This window comes from Trachinotus anak, unplaced genomic scaffold, assembly GCF_046630095.1.
Source record: "Trachinotus anak isolate AG129_WGS33_773 ecotype Australia unplaced genomic scaffold, CSIRO_AGI_Tana_v1 ptg000001l, whole genome shotgun sequence".
NCBI classification, from domain to species: Eukaryota; Metazoa; Chordata; class Actinopteri; order Carangiformes; family Carangidae; genus Trachinotus; species Trachinotus anak.
The window spans coordinates 12,499,599-12,527,343 of record NW_027273852.1 but is presented as its reverse complement, the minus strand read 5'-3'; the positions used below and the strand labels follow the sequence as shown (position 1 = coordinate 12,527,343).

The window sequence follows — 27,745 nt, the reverse complement described above, 5'->3', positions numbered from 1 at the left end:
CATGGCCTTCTTATGTCAGCCTCATGCATCAATATACACTACTACAGATGGGATGTGGACCTATCTTAGGTCATACGTCATGAATAAAAACATGAAAATTATGTAGATTATCCTGCTGAAGATGTGGAACATGAAATTCAATAGACACTACCAGAAAATATATTCAGTACAGTGAGGCACAAAGACATAATAAGGACAATATGATAAAAAGGTCTTGGAAGGTGTGTGTGTGTGTGTGTGTGTGTGTGTGTGTGTGTGTGTGTGTGTGTGTGTGTGTGTGTGTGTGTGTGTGTGTTTGTGTGTGTGTGAACTAGAATTATTATGCTTCCACCCCTCAGACTAGTTTCAGATTACATTATAACATTATTTTTATCCAGAGTCATACAAAATATTACCCATTTGTATGAAATTTTATAATTGCTGTGTGAAGTCTTGAGTAAAGGCTAATAAGTGTTTTGTGAGGTGACACTGATCTTGACCTTTGACCACCAAAATCTAATCAGTTCGTTCTTGAGACCAGGTGAACGTTTGCACCAAATTTGAAGAAATTCCCCGACAGTGTTACTGAGATATCACGTTCACAAGGCCAAAACCATGTTTTGTGAGGTCACCACGGCATCGTCCTTTGACCACCAAAATCTTATCGGTTCATCCTTGAGTTAAAATGAGTGTTTGTGCCAAATTTGAAGAAGTGCCGTCCAGACGTTACTGAGATATCGTGTTCACGAGAATGGGAAGTACGTATGTACGGGCGGATGGAAACCCGAACACAATATGCCTCCAGCTCTGGCTGTGGCTGGTGCGAAGGCATAAAAATAGTGTGCGCATAGGTATAATTAAACACTTTCTGAGAAGTTATTTTCATCAGACTACACACATCACTGAAGAGGTGAACACCAATGATTACTGAGAGAAATCAATGACAACAGTTTGAATTAACCATTTTCCAGCATCCTATTGCTTGCTGCTACACAGGAATGTCCCATAAATCCAGTACATCTGTGCAGCTGCATCTGACTGCATTGACTGGCATGTTATATATTTGAATAGGCAGCCACATTGCCCTCAGATAATTGATTCTCAATGTATGTGCATCTACATATACATCCCTGTCTGTGGTACACCCTCTTAGATAAAAAAATAAATAAAATACAAGTGTACATTTGAATGCCAGCAAAAGAAGAAGGTAACAACCACAAATTTGGGCTTTAAGGGTACTGGACTACACTGAGGAAGTCTGGGACTTAATGTTTCTTTAAATCACATACAGTATGTAAATGTGACAATGTTTTTATGGTTTTGATATAGTGATATTTTAATGGATGTTGGAATGGAAATATGCAGAATTAGGTATGGAGATTCAAACCCAGAAAGGCTGATTGTCAAAAGCACCAGCAGCTTTTTTGTGTGTGGATATTTCACCATGGCACCCCATGGTTTAGGAGTTACAAAACTGTCTGTGAACCATAACGTTCCCATTTCGAATGTGTCCAGAAATATTTGTTAAATCTCTCTCCCTCATGATTTGTCATCTCCCCACTATACCTATTAAAAAAGCCTCTAAATGTCAAAACAAAGCAAAAAACAAACAAACAAAAATAAAAACAACAATAATTCAGTCTGTTTCTCTTGCTCAGAACTTTGTATCACTTGTCCTTATATTGAGACCAGCCTAAATAAGTGCTTGCAGCTATCCCCTGCTGTGAGGCTGGATCAAAACAAAATGTGACCACTGTTCTTGATGCCAAGGCGAGCAATACTTGGCCTGTAGGAAGGTCCATTAGTGCGTGACTAAGGAGGTGTCATCTTATAACCAAGGTCAAGTCAAGGCTCTACTGTGTAAGTGTGAATTTGAAATATATGATTTAGGTATAGGATAGACATAGTTGTTATTAATACTGGTTATTCCTATTGATCGTATTCATTTTATTATTTTTACTTCTTCTGTGTCATGTTCTTATTTTCATTTAATTTGGCTTCTGGTCTGGTTTTATTTCTTTTGTAAAGCAATTTATAACTTTGTTAATAAAAGAACTATATAAATAAAGTTTTATTATTATTATTATGAAAACTTATGGGGAAAAAATGCTTTACTGTTGTAGCCTACTACTGCAAGCTGCCATATACTGTCTTCTAACTTTGTAGGCTACAAGGTCTTTGGATTGACACGATGTATAACGGCCGTCCCTGCCTGCTCTCCCAATATATGTTCACTGTATGAGAGTGTGTGTGTTTGTGTGTGTGTGTGTACTACACTTGCTGTGCGCATTCAAACACCATATGATATATTCACTGGTGTGGCTCAATGAGTTGTTACTCTCGTGTTCCTGCTCTGCTTATGTTTGCAACTTTTACAGTACATAATTATCGTCCCTGGTCTCTCACAGCAGCAGGTACAGTATGTTACATGAGTGCAGTATAACCCTGATCATTAAGACTAGGCTTCGAGCAGTAGAGGACCACAGCACAGTTTATATTAATAAACATAGAAATTTGATTTAGATGGTAATCTGCATGACAAATAAATAATTTCCACTGTAGATCCAAAAGAAATGTCTTACTTATGTCAGTCTGCCCGTGCATCATGTTGATATGATATGCAATAATGTTGTTTATGAAGTTTTCTAGCTGAATGTTACAAGAACCCCTTAAAACATGTAAGTGTAGAGTCATGTGTGTGACATGTGTAATCATCCTCAGCCCACTCATTGTAACACCACTAGGACACTTTCTCAGAGACATGAAGATACTGTTTGATTACAGCGAAAAAAAACATTCAAAAATAGCTGACTTGTCTTCAATCTCTGGATCACCAGTGTCCTTAGTGCGATGACCAGTATGTGTATATGCCTACGTAAAAAAAAAAAAAGCTTTGTTTTTTTTCATTTGCCACCTTTGTAAAACAGAGTTCTCAGGATGTTTTTACCTGCTGTGGACTGTGGTTTATAGGAAAGGTTAAAATGCTTGAAAGAGTGGCCTGACTTATTTGACACAATGAATGAAACTGTATGTGCATACCTGTTGTTGCATCTTACAACCTGTCCACTTCCCCTGACTTGATGCTGAATGTTGGTAAATCAAGGTAAAATAACTGTATAGTACACCAGCAGCATCAGCATGCATTTTGCTGCATGTTTCAATACACTAACGTTAGCCACCGCCTACTGTCTGTATTGGTCAACTGGATCTGTTGTGCAAATTTATGTATACCGAGTCACTGCTTTTAACAGTTGAGCCTGCATCTTCTCTTCTGGAAGAGGAGGCTTATTGTTCATCTTATATGCTTATCATGTGTAACCTAGGCAACCATTGACTAGATCACAAAAACACATTTACATAAAATATAGACACAGTCACACATTCCCCCTCTCGGTGAATGGTAATTAAGAACTGCATATAATGACCAATGCTCATCACATAAAAGCTTTTGGTAGGTGCTGCATCGTGAGATTCAATATGTGAAATCAGGAAAAAACATCTGAATACTCCTATCTGACTAATTGATTATTCAATTCAATTCAATTCAATTTTATTTGTATAGCGCCAAATCATAATATACATTATCTCAAGGCACTTTACAGGGTAAGGTCAAGACCTTACTTTGTTACAGAGAAAAACCCAACAGTTCCCACAAAGAGCAAGTGCTTGGCGACAGGGGGGAGGAAAAACTCCCTCATAATTAGGAAGAGGATGCCATGATCAACTGGTGCAAAAATAGATAAAGAAGCACTGGTGCATCTAATTATACATTTTATAACAAGCTGACCATAAACTTGTTATAAAATGCAATTATATGGCCACAGTTACGTACAACCCCTCACTTCCTACTGGCTTTAGTAGGTAAGACATGCTTTTTCATCTGCTGCATAACCTACACTCATCAATTTTTAAATGTTAATGAATTTTGATTACATGACTGGGCAATAGATGTAATATGTGATATTCCTGTCCCTCTGCACAGATGAATGACAGCTGGATATTGAAAACCAGCCATTTCCAAGAATTCTCCCTGTAAGTGTGAAAAAATAATGGGCAGCTGAGGAGGAGCAGGAGACGAGACAGATAAATAAATATCACCTGCCTGAAGGGAAGGCAGGAGAAGTCAATCATATCTGATCATTAAAGGCTGGTGTCAATCAAGTCTTAACAGGAAAAAATTATCTAAGAGTCTCAACATCATTTGGATGTTTAGGGAAACATACATGGATTTTTTAAGAGCTTTGATGAATTTTTCATCATTAGACTCAACGCAGACTCAACACAAGATTCACTGACATGTCATTACTGATAGCAAATGATCCTACACTGCACTGCACAGCCACTGTGCATATAAACAATTCTTTAATACTGTTAGAGACCTGGCGACAATAGGGGCATGCTTCCACATCCCATTTCATTATTCTGACATATACACATTTTCTTACTGATAATATTCTGCAGATCTAAGACCAAACAAATCAAATCATTTCATTTTAAAATGATATATATTTTGGCTGCATTTGCAGAATTGTGGTGCTGTTCAAACTATTCTACTCATGAAAAAAACTCAGTATTTAAATCAATATCTTCATAAAAGTCACACGGTCAATAACATGACCATCCTTCATACCAACCACTGTAGCGCTCTCATCACCTCTCTCAAACCTTTTATTTTTTCAAATACGTGCTGTAGAGTTACAGCGGTGATACCTGTTTCATGTAGGCGTAACACATAGTCTCTGCCACACGTTTCCCCTCATCGTAGCATGCTCGAGGACCAATTGGGTTCACGTGCCCCCAGTACTCCTCATTCTGTGGGTGTACCTCTGGATCTGGATTACAAAGATTTCAGAAACATTTCACAGACACATTTTTTAAACTAATGCATTCATTTTTATGCATAGAGATTTGGAATAGCATGCTTCCCATCTTGGAGACTGACACAGGTATGAACATATTCTCTGCATATCTGTCACCTCAACAACTCCACTGGTACAATACAACTGCTGTAAAAGGTTTATCACATGATTATTAATGTTTTAAAAAACCAAAAGTGGAAACAGTGATTCAATGACTTTCAAAGCTAGGTTCAATGATGAACTCTGAATGGTTTTCAGGCTAAAGCTCTAACTCTTTCTGTGTGATTGCTTGGCACAAATATTTCACTTTGTTTTGTCAGATGAGAGTGAGTATTGATAATACTTTGGGGTGATAAATGCTGCCTCTTAAACAGCACTAACTATAATTGTTGTGCTGTGGAAATGAGACACTCAAACAAATCATCACTTTATACTTCTGCAGTTGTCCATGTGTGACTGTATACAATAAAAAACAAAAAACAATTGCAAAGAGGGCTAGACAGCCGTGAAAGGTGGACACAAAAAAGAAAAAAAAGAAACATGAGTGGGTGGCCTTTGATCTTACCTCCATAAACCTCAGAGGTAGAAGCCAGGAGAAGTCTCGCACCCACACGTTTGGCTAGACCTGAGAGACAAACAATACAGTCACAACAGTCTTCTCTTGCAATAAACAAAGAAGATTAAAATGTGGCCTTAAACATGAGGTTAGATAAAGAAACAAGTAAGACAGCACATACTGTACCACTGCCAAGGCTGCACAATCTACAAAATGTATCACACATTGATTACATACAGTACACCTTGCCCTTTTCAGACACGGAAGCTGTACCATCGCTGGCTTAATTCATCTATAAAAGTACTGATATTTAGATTGTAAACATAGATCCCTTTAACAATGGCTCTATTTGGTAAACAAGAGGTTGTGATGGCACTGCTGAAGAACAGCGATGAGCTGGAAAATAAAAATATGTGGGAAGAAGAGTAGCCTCCATTTTCCTCAAAGACTGTATAAATGATGGATTTTACAGTTTATTTTGCAGTTGAAAGCTTAATGACCACTGTTAGTGAGATGGACACACGTCTCCGCTTCTCAGACTAAATCTTCTCACAATGTAATTATTTATTAAATATAGGATTCTGCTGCCTAACTATGATCAATTTGCCAGCACCCAGACAAAATATCAGGACACAAGGTTTTGACTTTAAATTAAGTATTTTGCTGGATATTTAGACTGTAAACAATTGGCATGGACAAAAATGCATTGTAATGAGGGAGTGGTTCTCTCCCTTTTTCCCCAAGGTACAAAGGGAAGAAAAACCACTAATGAAAACACATTTTTACAGACCAAATCTCTAAGAACCAAAGAAATTCCTTGGCAACTTGAAACCAGCTTATTCAAAGTGTTTTGTTCATTAAACAGTTTTTATTTTCTTATTGCATTAAAAATGATGCATGAGAAATTTATTACAGTGTTCTTAGCAAAAAAAGCAAAGACAAAGTATCAAGAACATTTAACAAAAAGCCTTGTTTTTGAGACCAGGCCTACCATTATATGAACTCAGTCAGCATCACACACTTAAATACTCACCAAGCATGTTAAGAGTGCCAATGGTGTTGGTCTTGAGAGTTTTGATGGGATTGTACATGTAATTGGGAGGAGAGGCTGGAGATGCCAGGTGATAGATTTGGTCCACTGTGAAGACAAGGACAAACATAAATCATCTCACCTTGAAACAAACATTTGTTCCTGTAAAATGTAATGACAGTGCAACTGAATGATTTCCTGTGTTTCATTTTCCAAGTGTGGCAGCTTTTTAGATCCTTGACCTTTGTATTACTGATAACTAGCCATGGAGATGTACAGTGTGGCACAATGAGAGAGGAAATTTGAAAAAAAAAAAGCTGTATTAATACAGTACATTCAAGCTGAAGGAGAGATGTACAAAAACATGTCTGTCTATTGTATTCTGTGTCCACCCCTTAGGAAAGCCAATTTATCTGTACAAAGAAACAAAATCAGAATAGTCTCTCTTAACACATGAGAGGTTAAGGTTAGTTTACAATGTGACACACTAATTTATCATTTATACGTCAGTTATTGAGTGACTTTGAATTTCTGACCACGGTGGCTCACATAAAACTGGTCATAATTTGAACAAACATCACTTGCATGTGCTTCGGCTTAAATCTATCAGACACATAAGCTTCTCCTACAATAGGTCTAATCATCCTGTATGTCTCAGTAAGCTCCTCTTCCTCTATAATTTCTGACACATTTTCTTCTCTTTTCAAGGTGAATATCAACACTTTCTGGCCTCCTGATTCATGACTCATAACATTTTCACTTTTTGTTCGTTCATTCATTGTAACTAACGTCAGATTTTCAGGTTTTTATTTTTTATTTCTTTTTTTGTACTTAATACAAGGATATTACTCTGACAACAGACATGGAACACCATGGCCAGTGGCACTTAACTGGCACTCAACTACAAATCCTACAAAAATCACCATTTCACTATAACCATCACACAGGAAAAGGAGCCATGTGATCACAGGAGTCATGTATTTTGTCTCTTGGTACCTTATGCATATTTATGATTTAATGCTGCCGCTGTTGGGACTCCCAGGTAGTCTGCGTGAGTCAATATGCAGCTGGCCTGCCAGATTATGTGAAACAGAATTTCATTTCAGTATCTCTGTTGAATGTCAATTGGACATGTGTGGATGATACCAATCAATTGTATAAAATTAGTGCATCCCTTGCACTGTCCACACATTGCATTATTCTAATAGGGCAATCCAAGGTCATCTGACCATAAACTAGAGCGCAGCCTGTGAACTAGTTAAAGGTCAGCAACCCAACTGCACTGCACAATCACACAAAGAAATAGGGCTCTATTTTAACAGTCCAAAGTGCTTGGCTCAGGTGCATTCATGCACACAGCAGCTCAGAGTACCCCGAGAGGCAAGAAAGGGCTGAGCGAATCGATGCATTGCACACAGCTCCACAATGACGCAACAGCACAAATCACAAATTTAGAAATCTTTTATGTTATTTTATGAGACATAAATAAATTTTCCATTCATTATGAAACTGAGGTGGGACACATTCAGTCTAGGTGATGAATGGGAAACACTGTGGCGGATTTATCAGGTAGTAAGAAAGAGTGCTTCTCTGCAGAGCCTCATTTATGTCCAAGAGACATCCATTTAAAAAAAAAAATAATTTTAAAATAATTTTGTCTGGCTTTTTAGGCATTTATGTTATAGGTACAATAGGAGAGAGACAGGAAAGTTGGGAAGAGAGAGAGAGGGGGGATGACATGCAGCAAAGGGCCGTGGGTTGATGGTTAGGACTACGCCTTAATGGTACGCGCTCTACCAGGTGAGCCACCAAGGTTCCCTTCCGAGAGACATAAAAAGGTATATATAAAAGGTCAGGAATAGATTGGGCTTGATAAACACAAAAAAAAATTGATTAAATAAATACTTGGATTGGCCCAGGATATGACTAGCATCAAAGGCACCGATTCCATGAAAATTATCAGTATCCACTGGGAAATTATACTGTGATGTGACTACATCACAAGAACAGGCTGTTGTCCAGTAGGTATCTAAAAAGGCATGATCTTTTTAGTATGAAATTCCCCTTTTTTGTTACTCTCCCTCCACCACATCTGACCAAGGAAACAGTCAATGGCAGCACAGGAACTGCAGCACTGCCTTGAGTGATGATTATGTATGATACTAAAGTGCTCAGTTTGATTACTGAGGCCTGTCCCTGTTTTCTTAGCTATTTTGGGGTTGGGGAGGTGTAGCACCCTCTACTCGGAACACATTTCCTGGAAATCATAAATTCACCTAAGGTAGGCCTAGCATTAAGCTCATCCTCTGTTCTCACCCTGCACCAATTGTGTGTTAATGTTTAGTGTTGCTCATTTCCATTTGGCAATAAACACATTTCATAAACCGTATACAGAATCTGCATCAAAAAGAAAAAAAAACAAGCCATAACCTTATGTAGTGTTGTGTAAAAATACGGCTTCACCAACAGAGGACATTATATACATATTGTATGCTGAGAGCAATTTGCACAATGACTGCTTTGGGCAACATTTTTCAGAAGCAGAGACCTGGCATTTGCTTTTCAAAGGGGTGTCACTCGTCACAGCCAGACCAAAGGATGATTATTTTCTTAGCCGACATAAAATTATGCTCAAACACAGCGGAATCAATTGAAAAATAATTGTGATGGATGAAGATGAAGGTATTGTTGATTACCCTTTCTAGGTAAATATACATTGTTAGAGGTGTTCGACTCAATGGGGCCTGAGAGTAATCATGTACTTAGGTGAGCAAATTGCTGATTGGCACAGTTCATGATTTCTTCTTGTAAATCACACAAGGACACATGGTTAGAAACTCAGAGTTAGGAAGTTAAAGAAAAACCATTTCCCCAGCTTTGCAAGTATCACAATGGCAGTTAAATTGTAGAATGAAAGGTGATTATAATTAGACAAAAAAAAACAAGACCAGCTGACATCAGGCTTTTGTCAGCAATGGGAAAAGATACAATCAGCATTCACTCCTGCTTCAAATGACTGCAGTAGTCTCGGGTATTTATTAGCTCCCATCTTCAGTTGTACAACACCTGGGTAAACATGCAAATCTTTGGTCCTTTTCCCGTTTCCTGTCTGTAAACAGCCCTGTCACCTGCCCAGCACAGTGCTGTTAAACCAGAAACACTGCAGCTACACCATGCTTGGGGATGCAAGAGTGAACCCAGCCCCAAAATAAGTTTCAAAAACACACAATCACCAATTGAAACATCTTGCACAGAGGCTCCAACACTTACAGGAGCACCAACCACGGTATGAGAGATGACAGATCCATTTCACCAGTCTGCACGGCCGCTAACAGCTCCCTCTTTCTCCCGTGCATCTGCGTATGTGTGTGTGCTCTGTAACTATGTCTGTGTCCTCTCAGGCAAACTCAACTGGCAGTGTAAAAGGAGTCAATCGCCTTTTTTTAGTGAGGTTTACCCATGTTTAAAAAACCCACTGATACGTGCTCAATTTGGTGTAAAAAGGGCATAAGTAGCCTCTATAACACCAAAATACTATATTACAAAAGATATTTATGAGAAATATTATTACTAATTATAAGAAAATTACTATTTGTCAGCCTTTGCTGATTCTCCAGTAATGTGAGCATTTTGGTTGGCCCTGGACAAGCTGGACCTGTTTTGACCTTCAATGGTAAGCAAAAACCACTTCATCAACCCCAAGGTTTACTCTCTTGCTCACCTTCAATATAAAGAGGCTCCACCACATCATGATTGATGAGCTCAAAGTTTTCGTGACCAATCCAGTGCTCAACATTTCTTTTCCTCCCTGTGAAGAAGTTGTCCACCACAGTTACCTCATGGCCATCCATCATCAGTTTGTCAGTCAGGTGGGAACCCACAAAACCAGCACCTCCAGTAATCTAGTGGAAGGACATGTGTATGATAACATCAGTAACATCACTTTTGCAATACCATGTTATGTCTTGTCTTTCTAATGGTTTATTTACTTAACAAGCAATTAAAGAGCCTTTCAGCCTGTACCAAAAAAAAACTGGTTAAGTGGGGTGGGGATATGTTAACAATTAAAGAAATGTTTTCTGTTCAATTACTCTTTCCACTGACTAAGGCAACTGTGAGATCTAAATCATTAGGTCTTTTTCAATGCAGACATTTTGACATGTCACTGGAAGGAAAGCACACGTATTAGTAATAACATTAATGATTATGCTGTCAATTTCAGGTGACCTAGCAAGTTATGACAGTGTCATAGTGAGCCAGCATACACAATAACAGTACCTTGAAACTGTATAGCTATTAATAATAACTAATACTAATAACTTTATTATATGTACCTATTATATGTACCTATGCTTTTCCTACTGTAACATTTCAAAATATCTGCTGTGAAATATGTTTTGAAGCAATGGTAATTTCAGTGAAATAACTCACAAAATTCATCACCTTTCAGTGTTGTTTAGGTCCTGTAGTGTAATACTGATTTACTTTACTTTGCTTTAGGTGATTTAAAAGCTATTAATAAGACTATAAAAACAAAATCACTAATACAAATAGAGACTATTGCACACAAAGAAAAAAAATATATGGAAAAGTGGTCTCAGACTTTTGGGCCCAACTGTTTAAATTGTACACCAATTTAAAAAAAGACATATTATGGGTTTTTTTTATATTTGGCCATTATTCGGTTCAAATTAGATCAAAAGGTCTGACAACAGAGCAACAATGCTACAATAGAATTGCGTCTGACAGAGCAAAACACATGAACTGGGTATTGCTTGAAAATGTACAGTGCACTACTTTTGTTGCAGTATTGATAACAAATTACTACTATTTAATACTTCACTTTACTGTAAAGTAAAAGGTTCTTCTCAAGAACCTTCCCATTTCACAAAAGAAGCCAGACTTTTCAAATGTCAACAGCTGGCAAAACAGAGGCAGTCACACAAGAACTGCCAAAATAAAAACACAATACACAACTATATATACAAAACTATGTGATCAATTAATAAGTACACAAGAATCTAGCCAGACATTATATCTGGGCTTTCAGTAGATTTGTACAAATTTTCAGTAATTTCATTAATGTGTAATAATTTTATGGTTTGCCTTTATTTTCTATTTTACCTGTCTAATCGCGTGACAGGTTGAGTTTCTCCTTTTTATCAGATGAAGCAGTGTTCCCAGATCTGAGCAATTAACTTGGTAAATACAATGCTATTATTTCTGCAACTGCACAAGACCCATACAACAAACTACAATAAGACTAATTCTACAGCTATATTAGTGGGACTGTCCTTCAGCACAGTGATGACTCGAAAAAAATTTTAATGTCAGCAAGCTAATATGCTCACAATGAAAATACTAACATGCTGATATTTAACGTTTACAATGTTCACCATCTAAATTTAGCATGTTAGCATGCTAACATTACCTAATCAGCACTACACACAAAGTATAGATGGGTGTAATTAGTTTTACAGTTATCTGCTCATAAACCAAAGTACTGGATACATTAATATTTGAACCTACTGGTGGCGCTAAATTAAAGTTTAGGGGGTCACCAAGACTAATTACTACAATTGATCCTGATGGGGAACATACCAAATGTATTCAATAGTTGTTGAGACATTTTACTCAAAAACAAAAATGTCAACCTCATGGCAGCTCTTGATGAACCCTTGGGGGAATACCAAAGTCAGCAGGATTTAGCATAAATATCTGTGGATTTTTTTGTACCAATCCACGAAGCAGATGCTGAGATATTTTAGTTTGGACCAAAAAGTGGTAGACAGACAGACTGGTGTTGTCATTCATAGTCATATCACCAATATAGCTAAAAATAAGACCAAGGTTGTATAAAACTAGAATTTCCTTTTAAATTGTGTGAAAACTGCTGAAAGTGTCTTTAAGGACATCTGAAGGACTTTGTTGCCCAGAGCTAGGCATCTCAGGCAGCACTTAACTCAACTCAAGGTTATGACCACAGTATCATAGTTATCCTGAATGTGATTGTGTGTTTGAAATTAGGTGTTTGCTGCATACCAGAATCCTCTTCCGATCCTTTTCTGATAGGAATTTGACAGGTGGGTATTTCTGAGAAAAACTGGGAGAGAGAAGACAAACCCCTTAGTGATGACCATCTGGAAGAAATAGTCCACAAGACTTTAAGCAGAACAGAAGAATATATGAGCCAACTTTAAACCTGGTTCTTGAGTAGTAAACAAATGGGATTTCACTGCATTTTCTTAAAATTCTGCTCTCTTAACATGCACCATAAGCAAACTTGTTCCCCTTCACAATTATTTCCCTTCTGATTACCATGCCCTGAGGGCTGTATCTTTCTTTAACATACAGACATAATGAATGAAGGGTTAGTAGGTCAGGTGATTTTTACTCAACAACCTTTCTAACTTTATTTTGAGACTAGCACTACACCCTGGCTTTTCAGAAGGATTACATGGACCCTTTCAAAGGGTCCTGTAATCCTGTGACATTTCGCAGTTTAATAGAATGGCTCACACATTAGGAACATGGGGATTTCTTGGATGTGATCATCATGCCTTTGTACTGCTGCCTCAACAGTAATCAAGGAATAAAATATGACCCAAATAATTACCATCTTAAAGCAGAATATATGCACCATAAGTAGCTGCAATGCAACAAAAACCATAGGCTTCATTCATCAATAAACATATGGTTTACCCAATTCACCTGTAACATTCCACAGTGGCTTTTCAGGAGGATTATATTGACCCTTGTCCAGGGGTCTTGATTAACCTCATTGGGCTCTCCAGGGATGGGAAATGATGAGATTTTATTGATACCAATACCATTATTGATTCTGCTTTGGCCCAATTCTTTATCAATTCCCTTAATGATGCCTGATCAATGTGTGGAAAAAAGTAGACATGTTTTCAGCATCAATGCAACTGTTTTATCATTTCTGAGTCTGAACATAGGCAGTAGCCTGAGAGCTAGCTGTAGCAACAGTCTCATCATCTAAAATGGATGAAATGAGAGAATATTTGTACAGCATTCACTTTCATTCAGATTTTCTTAGCTAAAGAAAAAAATCTGCTACGCCTGCCTGTGTGGCCCTAAAGTTATATATTATAACAAAGAATGTTTACACTTAGTAACAGACGTACTAATCAGTTGGGAAGCAATGTCACTCGTGCATAAAGCATATTTAAGCCCATGTTGTGTAGAAAGATGTATTAGCATACTGCTGGCTGGCCTCACTTGAAGTTACCACTTTAAAGACATTACAGTGTTTCCTACAGGCTAAATGTTTACTTGTGGTGGTGGGTAGAGTGAAGTTTGACCAATGTCATTTAGTTTAGAGAAGAGTGTAACCCATGTTAATTTATGTAACTATGATTTACAGATCTCCTCTGAACGTCTCACATGCGAGCTATCAGTAGATGCTAGCTAGATTACTGCGCATAGAGAAGCTTCTAGTCCCAACTCGGTTGCTGCAGTGACACAACTGGACAGGTGTGTGGCCAAAACGTACGTTTGTTTGAAAAGGGTGAAATAAAGTGTTAGGTTGAAACCATAGACTGTATATAAAAACTGAGTAATGATGATGAAACTGAGTAATCTACCTAGGCAGGTCACCCTAGCAGAGCTTATATTTGTAACACTGCATTACAACTAGCACTGTCGCAATCTTTGTGAAATGAAGCCACACTTTTCCTCCTCTCTGCCATGACTCCTTGTTGTTGCAAGTTTCCAGTAGCATAGATGGATGAGTTGATGTTATTGTTTTGCAATGTGCAACTATGACAACAACATGCCGGCATCACTAAAAAGAAATTGATCAGCTCAGAGGTAAACAATTCTGATGGCTTGAATACTTAGTATTCAAGGTATAAAAGATGACACAAATAACTAACATCTCAAAGAACATGGAACAGACCACAACCCTGTTTCCAAAAAAGTTGGGACTAAATAAATAAAATAAAAAACAGAATGTAAATAAAAACAGAATGCAATGATTTGCAAATCATGTAAACCCATATCTAATTGATAATAGAACAAAAACAACATATCAAATGTTAAAACTGAGAAATGTTGGTGTTTTATGAAAAATACATGCTCTATTTGAATTTGATGCCAGCAACAAGTTTCAAAAAAGTTGGGACAGGGGCATGTTTACCACTGTGTTGCATCACCTCTTCTTTTAACAACACTCTCCCAATGCTTGGGAGCTGAGGAGGTCAGTCGCTGGAGTTTTGAAAGTGAAATGTCCCATTCTTGCCTGATATAGGATTTCAACTGGTCAACAGTTCGGGGTCTCCTTTGTCATATTTTTATTTCATGATGTGCCAAATGTTTTCAGTGGGTGATAGGTTTGGACTACAGGCAGGCCGGACTCTTCCGCACTCTTCTACTATGGAGCCATGCTGTTGTAATGCACGCAGAACGTGGTTTGGCTTTGTCTCGCTGAAATATGCAAGGCCTTCGCTGAAAGAGACGTTGTCTGGATGGCAGCATATTTTGCTCCAAAACCTGTATATACCGTTCAGCATTAATGGAGCCTTCCCAGATGTGCAAGCTACCAAAGCCATGGACCCTAATGCACCCCCATACAATCACGGATGCTGGCTTTTGAACTGTGCGCTGATAACAAGCTGGATGGTCCCTCTCCTCTTTAGCCCGGAGGACGATTTCCAAAAAGAATTTCAAATTTTGATTCATCAGACCAGAGGACAGTTTCCATTTCGCCTCAGACCATCTTAAATGAACTGGGGCCCAGAGAAGTCAGAGACATTTATGGATAATGTTTAGATATGGTTTCTTCTTTGCATGGTAAAGTTTCAACCAGCATTTGTGGATGAATCAACGAACTGTGTTCACTCACAATGGTTTTCAGAAGTGCTCCCGAGCCAATGCAGTGATTTCCACTATCATTTCTGTTTTTAATGCAGTGCATTAAAGGACCTGGAAGATCACGGCCATCCAATAGACGTTTCTGGCCTTCTCGCTTGCACACAGAGATTTCTCCAGATTCTCTGAATCTTTTAATGATATTATGAATCGCAGATGCTGAAATTCTTTTCAATTTAACATTGAGGAACAGTGTTGCACTATTTGCCTGCGCAGTCTTTCACAGAGTGGTGAACCTCTCCCCATCTTCACTGCACAGAGACTCTGCCTCTCTGGGAATTGAGCATATCTTCTTCACAAAACAATAAAATTATGTTGTCTTTGTTCTATTTTCAATAAAATATAGGTTTACATGACCTGCAAATCATCGCATTCTGCTTTTATTTACACTTCACAGTGTCCAAACTGTTTTGGAAACAGGGTTGTATATTGGCTTCGTTTATGGATAAGATGCTATGATTGTGTACACTTTTGTGGACAAAAACACATGCACAAACCTTTGTTCAAGATCACGAATCTTCTCTCTGAGAGGAGCCACAGCCTAAAGTGAGATGAAACGTAAGAGATATGTGGGATGAAAGCACAAGTCACTGCTTGGTAAATATTAAACAGATCCTACTGTGCATCTTGAAGTCAATGTTACCAAACCACCATGTTATTGTACTGTAAGCTAGTGGTTAAGTCCATGTCATTTTCTCGTTCTTTTAAGTAGCCCTTCACCACAAACATGTATGAATTTTTTTAAAAGAAAAAAAAAAATCAACTCATCTTAAACAGAAAGTCAATTGATGTTACATAATAAGTTAAAACATTCAACACAGGTAGGAATGTAAAACACCGAACAACCTGTCAAAACAAACTTTACTATTTTTAGAAAAATATGGAAACATTTGAGGAGACAGTTCCTTCCCTACTCTACAATCAAGTTTCCAATATTCCTGCCACTTTCCACACCCCCTCCTCTTTCTTTAGCCCTCTTTACACTGCCTGTTTAGGCAGGTTTGCTCTGGCACATGCAAATTAAAAGGTGATTTCAACAGCGACCAGCAAAGTCCTCTTGATGCTCATATCAAATATCTCTGTGGCCTTGTTCAGACCTGGCATTAACATGCATCTTAGGTGATCGATCACAAGTGGACAGCTCTAAGTACAGGTGTGAATGCACCAAAGACAAATTGGAAAATGAATTCCAATGGATGGAGTAACCATGAAATACGCCGTACGAAAAATTCTAAATGCCCATAGAGATATATTACGAGTGTGAAACACATTTTGGATGATTTGGTTTGCCTGGTACACAACAGACACAGTCTGTATTGTTTTCATTTCTTCGTGACTACTATATACTATGTGTTATGCCTGTTACAGGTAAGATGGTGTGAGGTAGTAACATGCTGGACATAAATGCATGACCATCTGAGAGCCTAAATTTGCACAGATAGCAAAAATGTAACATTCCACATCAACAATACTTCATTTAACCCAATCACATGAACATTTTTACTAAGGTTATTTAACCCAGACTCTGGATACTTTAAGAAAAAGGTTATCATGCAAATTGTCCTTGCATCTGCTGTTAATTAAGTCAGTGATGATAGCACTCTACTTTTAAAATTACCAAGACACACAAATGTAAACACTCGCCTTCTCAGTCATTTCCTAATTTCTATATAAATAAACAGTTGCTTTTGCAAACTATATTTATTGTCATTATCATGATTTAGCTTTATCATTAGAGTTTGTACATCAAAATGATTTCAGACCAGCAGAAAATTGCCTGCAACATAGCCAGAGATGCAATGGATTTCACAGGGAAGCTGACTCTTTCAACTTTAAGGTCAACCTGATAACAAATTGAAATTACTTTAGTTAGCACCTGCAATACATGATAAACAACATTTTGATTTTAAATTGAGGTCATTATAATTTGTGTTATGTAGCTAACTATTCAGTTGCAATGTGTATGTGAAAGCATGAAAAGGGTGTCTGTTACATGAAAAACATCTTGTTTCATTAAAATTTCCAGATGCCACTAATTAAAGAGAATTTAATATGAAAACTACTTTTTCATGAAGACCAATATTTATATTTACACAAGAAGTTTGTCACATGCAGCAGTTGTTTGTGTTTTCTTGAAATGTGGTTGCCTATTGATTATTTTTTGTTAGTTTTTTCTGCCTACATGTTTTTAGTATTTTGGTGACAGTTAAATGATTGCCATATCTTAGGACCACATCTATTCTTAGTGCAGTGTCAATAATTCAATAACTTAGAGCAAACAGAAATAAATGGCCAGAAAAGGAGCAACGTGGAGAAATGGAGGAATTTTGAGATTATTATTAGCAGTTAACTGATACATGCAAAAATCAAAGGTTTGAGATTTAAAACTTCCACAGCATATAACAAGGTCATATTTAAAATGTAGTTTTGTTTTATCTATTTATAGGATCTTTTTTAGAATTAGGATTGGTTGGGTCACATAAAAATTGAAGCCATACAGCAATTCTTGCCAGGCTACACTAAAAAGGTTAGGCTATGGCAGTATAAATACTGTAAAGCCATAGAATATCTTAATAACTATGTCAATACAAGGGGACATTCTAGTAAATGTGTAATAATATGTCAATGAGAAAGAGAAATACTAGCTGAAAACAGCAGAGCTCTTTGGACCTGTAAAAGACGACAGATTATAAGGGTGAAAATGGAGCTTTTGTCAAACTCACTTCATCAATTCTCTGCTCAAGTTTAATTTCTCCGTGTTCTTGTATTGATCTGTGATGAGAGAAACACAGAGACAGGGAGAGGAGGATAAAATGATGGCAGCCACAATCACAAAGTCAGAGAAAACAGCTCTTAACTTCAAGCACATTTAGGTAGCAACACATGACCCACTGCCCCCACCAATCCAACAGTAGATTATATGAATAACACCCTCTCTCATGGAATATGCAACTTTAAATCACAATACCTATATTTGTATATCTTGAAATTTTCCATTTACTGTTTATGGATAAAACATTCAGCTCATCAAGGTAAGTCATCAAAAAATGCTAAACATCACATAAAACTCTAATCTTGCCATAAAGCAGTTGTGCTCACTGGTTTGTAACACTGTCAGTAATGACCAATTATAATCAAAAGGACAAGCTAGCGTGGTATGAGAGCCTAAATGGTTGACACACTTATACTGCTTCACATCATCAATATACACCTAATCAGCACAATCACTGCATGAATTCACACAGCATTACAAAGTAAGGAGATAAGATAGAGCTGTGATCTTTACACAAAAAACAACATTAATTACAGCACGTTAATTTAATAGAAACATCAGGTGAATTTCTTATGACATGGCATGTTTTTCTCTCACATTTGTCTTCACAATACTTTGAAAATTTTTCAACTCAATGCTTTTTTTTCAGCATCTCAACTGGACGTCATAGCTCAACTATGACAGAGGGAAAAGCTGTACTGTGCTGTGTAAGGTATGTATATATGCAAGTTAACAGTCTAATTACAATCCACCCTGCTGGAGTGCCAGATCAGGAGGAGGGAGCCGTATTTTTTTTTTACAGGGTACCCAGGTCTACTACTAAGCCATCTCCTTAAATTTGCCATTAAGTACACTACAGTGTTTCCCACAGAATTAGATTACTTGTGGCTGTAGCTAACTGGGGAGCTTTTTTAAATAAATTATAATGTAAGTATTTATAAAGTCTTTTTTATTAAATAATATAATGTATAAAAAATAAATAACTGAATAAATAAACAGCTCCATTGCTTCATCTTGTGTAAAATAACATGTTTGGTTGATAAGAGTTTGTTACATATTGTGATTGTCCAGTGAGCCCAGTCCTGGCACACGTTTTGTGAAGAGCTCTACACTGAAATACAATTTTACCCATTTGAAATTGTAAAAAAGAAAAGAAAATTAATGTTAATATTGTGGCAGTCTGCCACAAATAAGTCAATATATGGGCAACAGTGCACTACTGTTGAGACAATGAGATAAGTTACTACAAAGTATGTCAAATAGCCTCTTCAAAGTGGAGGGTATTGAGTTTGTGGAACAATCCATCAGAGGAGGTGATTGTTACAATAAATTACTTAAGAGAGAGAACTTTTGGATTTTTAAATTTGATGCTTTGGTGTATCCAGGTCTTAATAAGGAAATTGATTTCAGAACTTTGCTGTAAACAGACTTACCCCTCCCTTTATTTTTTAAAAATGGTCGGTGTTGATTATAATTATGGTGTTGACTAATATCTTCTGGTCCACATAGCCTACTTGTAATATAGGATATGCTGGTGATATCTGTCTATATAAGGAATCACGGCACTCTACTCTGGTTTACTTGTCTTTCCATCCAGGCTCTGGGGATGATCCTGTTGTGGTCCAAACTGGTCAGCACTTTTTCCCTTTTTGGGACTTTTTGACAGAAGTGAGTCCAGTAGCTTCCCTTTGTCTATGTCAAATATTTCTCTTGAAGCAGTTAGGTAATAGAGAAATGAATTACTGTACCTCATGTTCGTATATGTTCCCCAGACAGCTGGAAGAGAGGAAAAGAAAACTTGTCATAAAAATAGCAGCATCATGAATGCAAAGTAGATATACAAGGTAGAGCAGTGCTTCATTCTTTATGGGAGGGGGCACAAACGACTCTATTTCCTGAGGAGGTGGGGGTCCGTTAATATTGTTAGGTTGCCAGCGTTTTTTCTACATTGTGTTGTGCTAGGGGGCGGCATCAAGAAGACAGACACATTGTTGGACAAGCTGGTCAGCCAAGCTGGCTCTGTGGTTGGCATGGAGCTGGACCTTCTGGTGTCATTGGCAAAGAGAAAGACTCTGCACAAACCACTGTCTATAAAGGACAATGACTGCACACTGCCGTGATGAAACAGAAGTATGTTCAGTCAGTGGCGGGCTGTTGTCACAGAGCTACTCAACTGACAGAATCAAGAGAAGCAAATGAGAGTTTAGGCATGTCATGAACATGTGTTTTTCTTTTAACTGCGGCTGCACTGCTGCAGGTAAAAAGCCAGTTCTACCTAACAAAACATTTCGAAATAAAATAATCACACATGAGAATCATATAAATTAACAAATGAGCTTAGGTTCTTATCAAATACCTGCCATCACTGCCATATTCAGTCCATAAAACAAGTTTCATAAGTGTATACCAACATGATAAAACTTTTGTTTCCATAACACCTGATAGGTCAAAAGAAATGACACAATCCTCAAATCAACCACTCTGTTCAGCAAAGCTGACCAGACTTAAATGTGCACCAATACAGTTTGTAAAAACAAACAAAAAATAAAGAATGTAGTCAGGGAATATATGAACAATGATGTCAGTTTAATTCAAACTACTGCATTAAAAACTACTTTCACCATTGATTAAGCTGTTGATGATTTTTGTTACACAGTTACTTATTTAGTCCATAAAATGCCAGGCAATGGGGGAAGCAGACATCATCAAAATAGTTTTCATTATCATCCAGTTAAAAACTCAAATATATTCAACTGACAATTATATGAAACAGACACAACCAACAAATCTGCTAATCTGTTTAGCATTATACTCGCTATATGAATCAATTCAAATTAAAAAATATTCAAAATCAATTATCTGTTGATCAAGTAACCATATTTACTTCTTTCAGCACTAAATCATATATATATATATATATATATATATATATGACTTTTTTGGAAACACAAGCCTTTAGCAGATGTAAATAAAAAAATCCAAATTCCCTCAACCACTTCACCCCATAAAACTGTCTCTTTGTGTAATGAAAATGCCTCCCCTCCCCACCCTTGAAATTTTGATAGTTCATAATTATTATTTAACATATTTTTAACTGTATGTTGAGCCTGAGTGCTTCAACAGTGGCTTATCCAAAGGGGTAACTTTGGTTTTTCAAATGATGTCCGACCGGCTCTCTGTGGAGGTTTGACAACTAAAGATGATGTTGTGTCACTTTAAACTACTCACAGGAGTTCACTGTTTGGATATCACAGTTGAAAATAAATAAACTGTCACAGAGGTGGCGACAGTTTTACCAGATAAGATACAAATCTGTGTACTTACAGGCAATGTAGGCGATCAAAGCGAGGGCAAAAAGCAGCTTCATCATTCTTCTGTTTAATCCTGATAACAACCAGATGACCCGCTTCATCATCCAGGAAACAAACGAGCCACAAGATCAAGTCCAGCTACAGCATTCTGAGTGACAACTGCTCATGTCCTAGGTGGACTCCGGTCTTTAGGGTGTTTTGGTTTGTTAGGCAGGCTGGCAGTGACTTGGCGCAACAAATTCACACAAAATGTAACTAGCTAGACAGGACAGGCGAGTTAGCTGCTGCTGCTACGTCAACACCAGCAGGGGCAGTTTACGTGGCTAGCGGCGTACACACCGCACAGGTAGCAAACAGTATCAGGTGGCAAGCTACACTGCAGAGTGTCAACATTAACAAGTAAACATACACTTATTTACCAGCGCCATTTATCCCTCGACTATGCAGACATTTATGATATGTATCATTTCTTTCTTAGATGGATATCTCACAGATACCTTTATAAACTGCGGTGACGCTAGAACACAAACGGTTAGCCGTTAGCAACACGTTAGCGCTTAGCTACGTCCAGCTAGCAAGCCACTAAACTGACAACACGGTTTTCTTCCGTCCATAGCGGTCGCTGAAAAACAACAAGCGCGAACTCTGCCTTGCAGTTATACTCTTTAAGGTGCCAGGAAAACATAACAGGTTCTCATTTTAACGTAGCACACATCTCGGAGTTTGTTCCTCTCAGTTGGGCCGAGGAGTACGAGAGGAGCGATTAGTCATTGCTCGATTTAACAGCCTGACTTTTCCTGCAGCCAGTGAGTGACGCTGACTTGGAGAGCCTCTAATAATAACAGCAATTATAATAACCGTTTTATTTCAGTATAACCTGTACCAAGACTGTTGTCATTTGTGGTTTTAACAGAACTATCTATCAGTACAGCATTTTTGCAGAATTTTTTTCAAGTTACAGAATAGTCATTTATTTTCGACGTTGTCACAATGGCTCATTCATTCCACCGAAACTTTCCACGGTGCAGTGAACGTAACTTGTTGATTTTCCCATTTCAGCCACTAAAACCTGCTTGGCACTGTAAACGCGTTGTCTGGTAGGATATTTTCATTTGCTAATCACCTTAGCAATTCTGTACAGTAAAACAATCAGAGAGACCTGGACTTGAGGACTAATTATCTTATCCTATTTTTTGGTTAAGATTTAACATTTTTTTAAAAAAGAAAAAAAAAAAAAATATTTTAATAAAATGCAATGTATTATCAGAGGTTAAACCAGCATTCCCAACCTTTTTGGCTTATGACCTCTAAATATAAAAACAAATGTGCAGTTGGGGCCCCTTCATGTTTCACATGTCTATGAGTTGTTAGCAGTTTCACCAAAGAGACATTTCCCCTATAAACTTATAGGCTATCACTTGGTTTCATTTAAATAAGAAGGGTCAAAAGAGATCTGAAAATACAAGATAGCCCTGTGCAGTTGAACCATAAGAAATTTTTATGTCAAGGCATCATAAATAGAGTTTACAATTATTTCATTAATTTACTTAACCAAGGCCATGTTTTAAGAATGTTGTAATAAATGTTTGAGGTAGACAGTGAGTTTAGGTGTGGAATAACATTCTGGTCCAGCTGTTGCCTTCGGATCTCTAATTGACCTTTAAGATTATTAATATCCACACATACCCTCTGAATATGAAGTTTCCATACATACAAAATCAAACAGATAAACATCAAAAATGCTACCAGCATCCCTACGACTGAAAGATAAACATGGACGAAAAGGTTGCCAAATTGATTTTGTATTTATTTATTTATTTATTGACACAGAACCGCTCATATGTTCCGTACGGATATCTGGTTTCTTACAGATGAAGCTCAGCACTCCAGATGATTAACTTCAGTTTATTACGGTGATTGACTGTATCTTGAACTCCTCTAATAACCTATTGGCAAGCAATGGTTGGATTTAACTTTAAATTATCTTCTAAAGCAGTAGTGTCAACTTTTTCTCAATGGCCAATAAAATTGGATCTGAGTCAAAGAGGATATTAAATGTTTGTTTAGAGCTGGAGGCTTTTGGGACTTCTTAGTTGACTGTTGAACAGCATTGCATGTGCATGATCAGCTTTATGAAAAATAAGGAACAGGCATAGATACCTGAAAAGGACTGTGTGGGTTTTGCAGATAAATCAAAATGGAAAATTTCACAACATTTAAGTTTGCACGAGGGAAATACATGTTTTAGGCAGCTTAGTGACCACATAAATGTTCTTCCACAGTTTTCTTGTGCAAACAAATAAATGTAAAAACACACAACACACTGTGTAAACATTCTCACAGTTTAACTCCCAGTTGACTGAAAATGCATCAGATGGTGACTTGACAAACACAAACATTTATAATCCTAGAATCAAGTGACATTAACATGTGACATTCAAGCATTAATTTAATCTACAAAGCACACCTGGTGGAAACAAGCGAGTGAACAACCTGTCAATTTCCTCACCTCCCTTTTTCAAATTTATTATAGACTCCAGAGAAAGTGAGAATAGCTTCTTAAACTTGCACTACACAGTTGATTCAGGTTAAATTTACTCAATTTATAGTCAGTTCACTCCATTATCAGTGTTCACTCAATCACATGATATGCTTCAACCAGAAAAACCTTAACGGTAACCCATACACAACCACTGCAAAAAGAAACAGTTGTTAAACAATGAAGAAAAATTACAATGTCACAAACTAGCCGTTCAATACAATGAAAATTAAACAACTTTAAAGTTTCAGCGACACTAAGTTCATGGCAGTGTTGCTCTGTTGTCTACCAGTTGGTCCAGACTTCGATCTTGACTGAAATAACTCAACTATAATTTAAAAGATTGCCATGATATTTGGTTACATACCCGCCACCACCAGGTCAAAGTTGTCACTGATGTGAAATATTTCAACAATTACTGGACAGACTGGCCTTAAATTTTATACATGAAATCTCATGACTTTGTTCATCCCCTTCTCCTGTACCACTGTCACAAGGTTAACATTTTAGGTGAAATGTCTTGACAACTGTTGGATGGACTGCCATGAAATTTGGCACACTCATTAATCTTTCTCTCAGGATAAACTGTAATAACTGACCTTTTGACTTCACATTAACCTCTAAGCAACACTGTGCCTAAGTGCAGCCTCCCAGAGCTTTGTCTTAGTCTTGTTTTAATTAAATATTTCAATCTTGAAACCACTACAAACCAAATTCCACCCACCTCAATTGTAGGCTATTTGGGTGACAGCAGATTCTCAGAAATGGAGACAGGAACTAGAGCGTTGCACGTTCAAATCTAACTGATGAGAAACAGTACAGGAGGGTTGGGATGTTTACATATTTCATAGTAGGAACTTATACATATTTTGTCAACCACAGTCAGTCTAGAAGCAGTTTGGTGGTTGAATTACCTCAGGCAAAGTAAAACAGTCTTTAATATCTGCCTAAGCAGATGGACGGTAATGGTTCAACTGAGTGACGTCAGAGTCACATACTTTAATCCCATCTGCCTGATGGCTGAGTTAAGTACACAGTATATTAATATGCAGGAAGTTGTAGATCCACATGTGGAGGCTGCATGCGTTAGAAGGAAACCTGGATAAACACGGTGTATGGACACTGGCTATGCAATGAAGGTCATTTCCTGGCTGTCATTGTACTTCAGGCTTGGGAAGAAGGTACTGGCACGAGCACTCAACTGGGAATAATCCAGTTGTTCGGGTCTTGAATGGCACAGGTCATTGATCAATTGTGCTGTAGAAAGCACAATTACCTCAGTAAACAACTCTGTGATGAAACAAATTTTTCCAGTTGACTGTTTTATTTCAAGACCATAAAACATGCTCACAATCCACTGTACGACAAAAAACAAAATTAGATGTAAGCATCAAAGACTACATAATCAAAGCATGATTTTTTGAAAGTATTTTTCTTAATTTTTTTTTACGTCAGAAGGGTTTGTATAATCTCTGGAGCTGACTGAAATAAGAAATCAAATTTGTATCATCTACCAAAAGCTAAATTTCTTGACAAACCCATCGCTAACATCAAACAACATTCCTTCATCAAACTGTATAGACAACAAAGACATAAAACATGAGGAAGCATTGGCTGATAAAATTCCTCAGAGATGATTTCCTGAATAACCCATCTGACGGGAAGGTTTTTTAAGGGACCATCTAATAACTCTTACTTGTGGGAATTGGCCCAAAAACAGCCAACAGACAGCTTCTGTCTGGTCATTTGTGGCACTGCTACATCATCTAAAGTAAAAACCTGGGGAGCTGAATACCAGAGGGACGACTGTCCAGAGCACAATTCACAGCAAAAATTCAGCTATAATGAAATTGACTGGACATCACACATCATCACCTGGATCTCCATGTGTATTGTAATGAAACAGAAGTGAATAATAGAAATTGAATCAGTAGAATTAATTTGTATCCATTGAAAAAGTGAATTCACGTAGCCTTTGGTGACAACCTAACTTTAACTTTTATTTATGTAATTCACAGTTTGATAACACAGTTTTTTTTTTACATGCAGACCTATCATTCTTTCTGACCCACTTAAAAGGTCCTTGAAAATCCCGTGTATTGGCTGTTCTAGATTTCATGAGGCTGCTGCTGTTTTACCTGAAATGTGGATTAGCAAATGGCAAGCACCCTATTTTCACTAAAGACAGTTTTCTGACTACATTAACATTTTCTAACAAATAATGATTAACAATTTATAAAAAGAAATTGTATCATGTACGTATTTGTAGAAATCAAATGAAACCAAACCAAAATTTGGATCCTCACTTTATTATATGTTTTCATCAGTTTCCCTTTTTCCCAGTGGACATTTTGACAGTGGGAAAAGTACAGGTGTAAATGATGAAATTAACAAAGTTTGAATTCCATTCAACTGCTTCGTCTCTGGTATCGTGTACGCAGGGTCGCTATCATACTGTCATGGCTTGCTGCGGCAGAGATTGCTAACGTCTTTAGTTTACCTGTGCTTTTCCCTATGATGAGAAGCCAAAATATCTGCTGTGAAAAAAGCCTAGTTTCACCTGTCACCAAAGCTTTGTGTCAAGATCAACATTTCTCAAATAAGCAGAGTATTTTTTAAAATAAAACTACAATTGAAAATGAGCCCAACTGCAGCTAGAGGCAAGTGTGGAGAGAATGAATGAAGTGTAGAATAAAGCACTCTTCAGGTGCAACATGTGTCTTTGACCCTACCAGGTTGTAAGATTTTGAATTGGGTGCTTTTGCCCTTTTTATGGATTTTATCACCATTTTCCCTGATTTCCCTTGATGTGATGTCAGAACATGTGCTGATGGCCAGCAAGATAACAAATATGATCACTGAAAGAGACAATAAGAGGCAACTGCCAAGTTTTACACGCCAGAGTGTAAACCATAACGTGCTACATACATCTCGTAATGTAAAAAAGATCATGATATTCCACAACAACACAAAGTGCGGAGGCAGCAGGGCCATCTATCTACTACTGCATTTGCCCTTTGTGAAATTAATGTAACAGAATGTGTATATTTTCTTAATGTAAAGTAAGAATTTTTAGTGAAAACCTATATGTGAAACACAGAATAACTGCTTAAGAGGAGATGTGGTCAGAAGAAGAAAACAAGGTCAGGAAAAAAACAGAAACTTCTGGGATTATCTACAAATTGTGTTGTGATTTTAAGCATCAAAGCAGCTTTAGTTCTGAATGCTGGAAAGAAAAAAGCGCATGTCATCATGTTAATTTATCTACATGCCTCAGGCGCAGTTACTGCGGCAGTCTGTGTGTCGATGATGCACTGTTAGGATGTGCTTGGCTTGCAGTTCTCATTGCAACATATTTAAATCGTGCTTTTAAAACCCTTTAAAACCCTTTGAAATACAACCAAAAGATGCTGGCTATGTGGTACTCTCAGTTTAGGCTACTTTGGAGGTCTCCTCCTTTAAATTAGCCTTGTATTGTTGCTTCGGATTAATTTTTAAATTCAAAGAGGTAATAGAGTTCCTTCTTTAAGTTATCAGCTGTACTTTAAGTGCTTTAAGTTTCAGCAACCCACACATTCCTCAACACAAATTTATCTTTTTGCCATAGCTCACACAAAATTGATGGCTGGATGATGACCATATTGCTTATCTGTGGGCTGGATCTTGTTCCATTTCCATAGGGACATGACTACATATCCTTTCATGAAAGAGCTGTGTGATTAAAGCCCCTTGGTTTAAAAAAAACTAACAAACAAACATTACCAGCAAGTGAGAAAGCAGAAGCCGGTACATGATGTGTCTTAGAG

At 37.4% G+C, this 27,745-nt stretch overlaps 1 protein-coding gene across 1 annotated transcript in view; it reads right to left on the bottom strand.

Moving 5' to 3' along the window:
* The window catches only part of uxs1 (UDP-glucuronate decarboxylase 1), a 28,513-nt gene extending 6,324 nt beyond the window's left edge, over positions 1–22,189 (bottom strand). The window contains exons 1-9 of the mRNA XM_071477541.1: positions 21,414–22,189; positions 19,838–19,865; positions 18,040–18,088; positions 15,814–15,857; positions 12,467–12,527; positions 10,146–10,326; positions 6,428–6,532; positions 5,404–5,463; positions 4,690–4,811 (exon numbers count right to left, since the gene is read on the bottom strand). Coding sequence (XP_071333642.1) covers positions 4,690–4,811; positions 5,404–5,463; positions 6,428–6,532; positions 10,146–10,326; positions 12,467–12,527; positions 15,814–15,857; positions 18,040–18,088; positions 19,838–19,865; positions 21,414–21,504 — 741 coding nt within the window. The 5' untranslated portion in view covers positions 21,505–22,189. The remainder of the gene's footprint in view (positions 1–4,689; positions 4,812–5,403; positions 5,464–6,427; positions 6,533–10,145; positions 10,327–12,466; positions 12,528–15,813; positions 15,858–18,039; positions 18,089–19,837; positions 19,866–21,413) is intronic.
* Between the last annotated feature and the right edge of the window lie 5,556 nt (positions 22,190–27,745).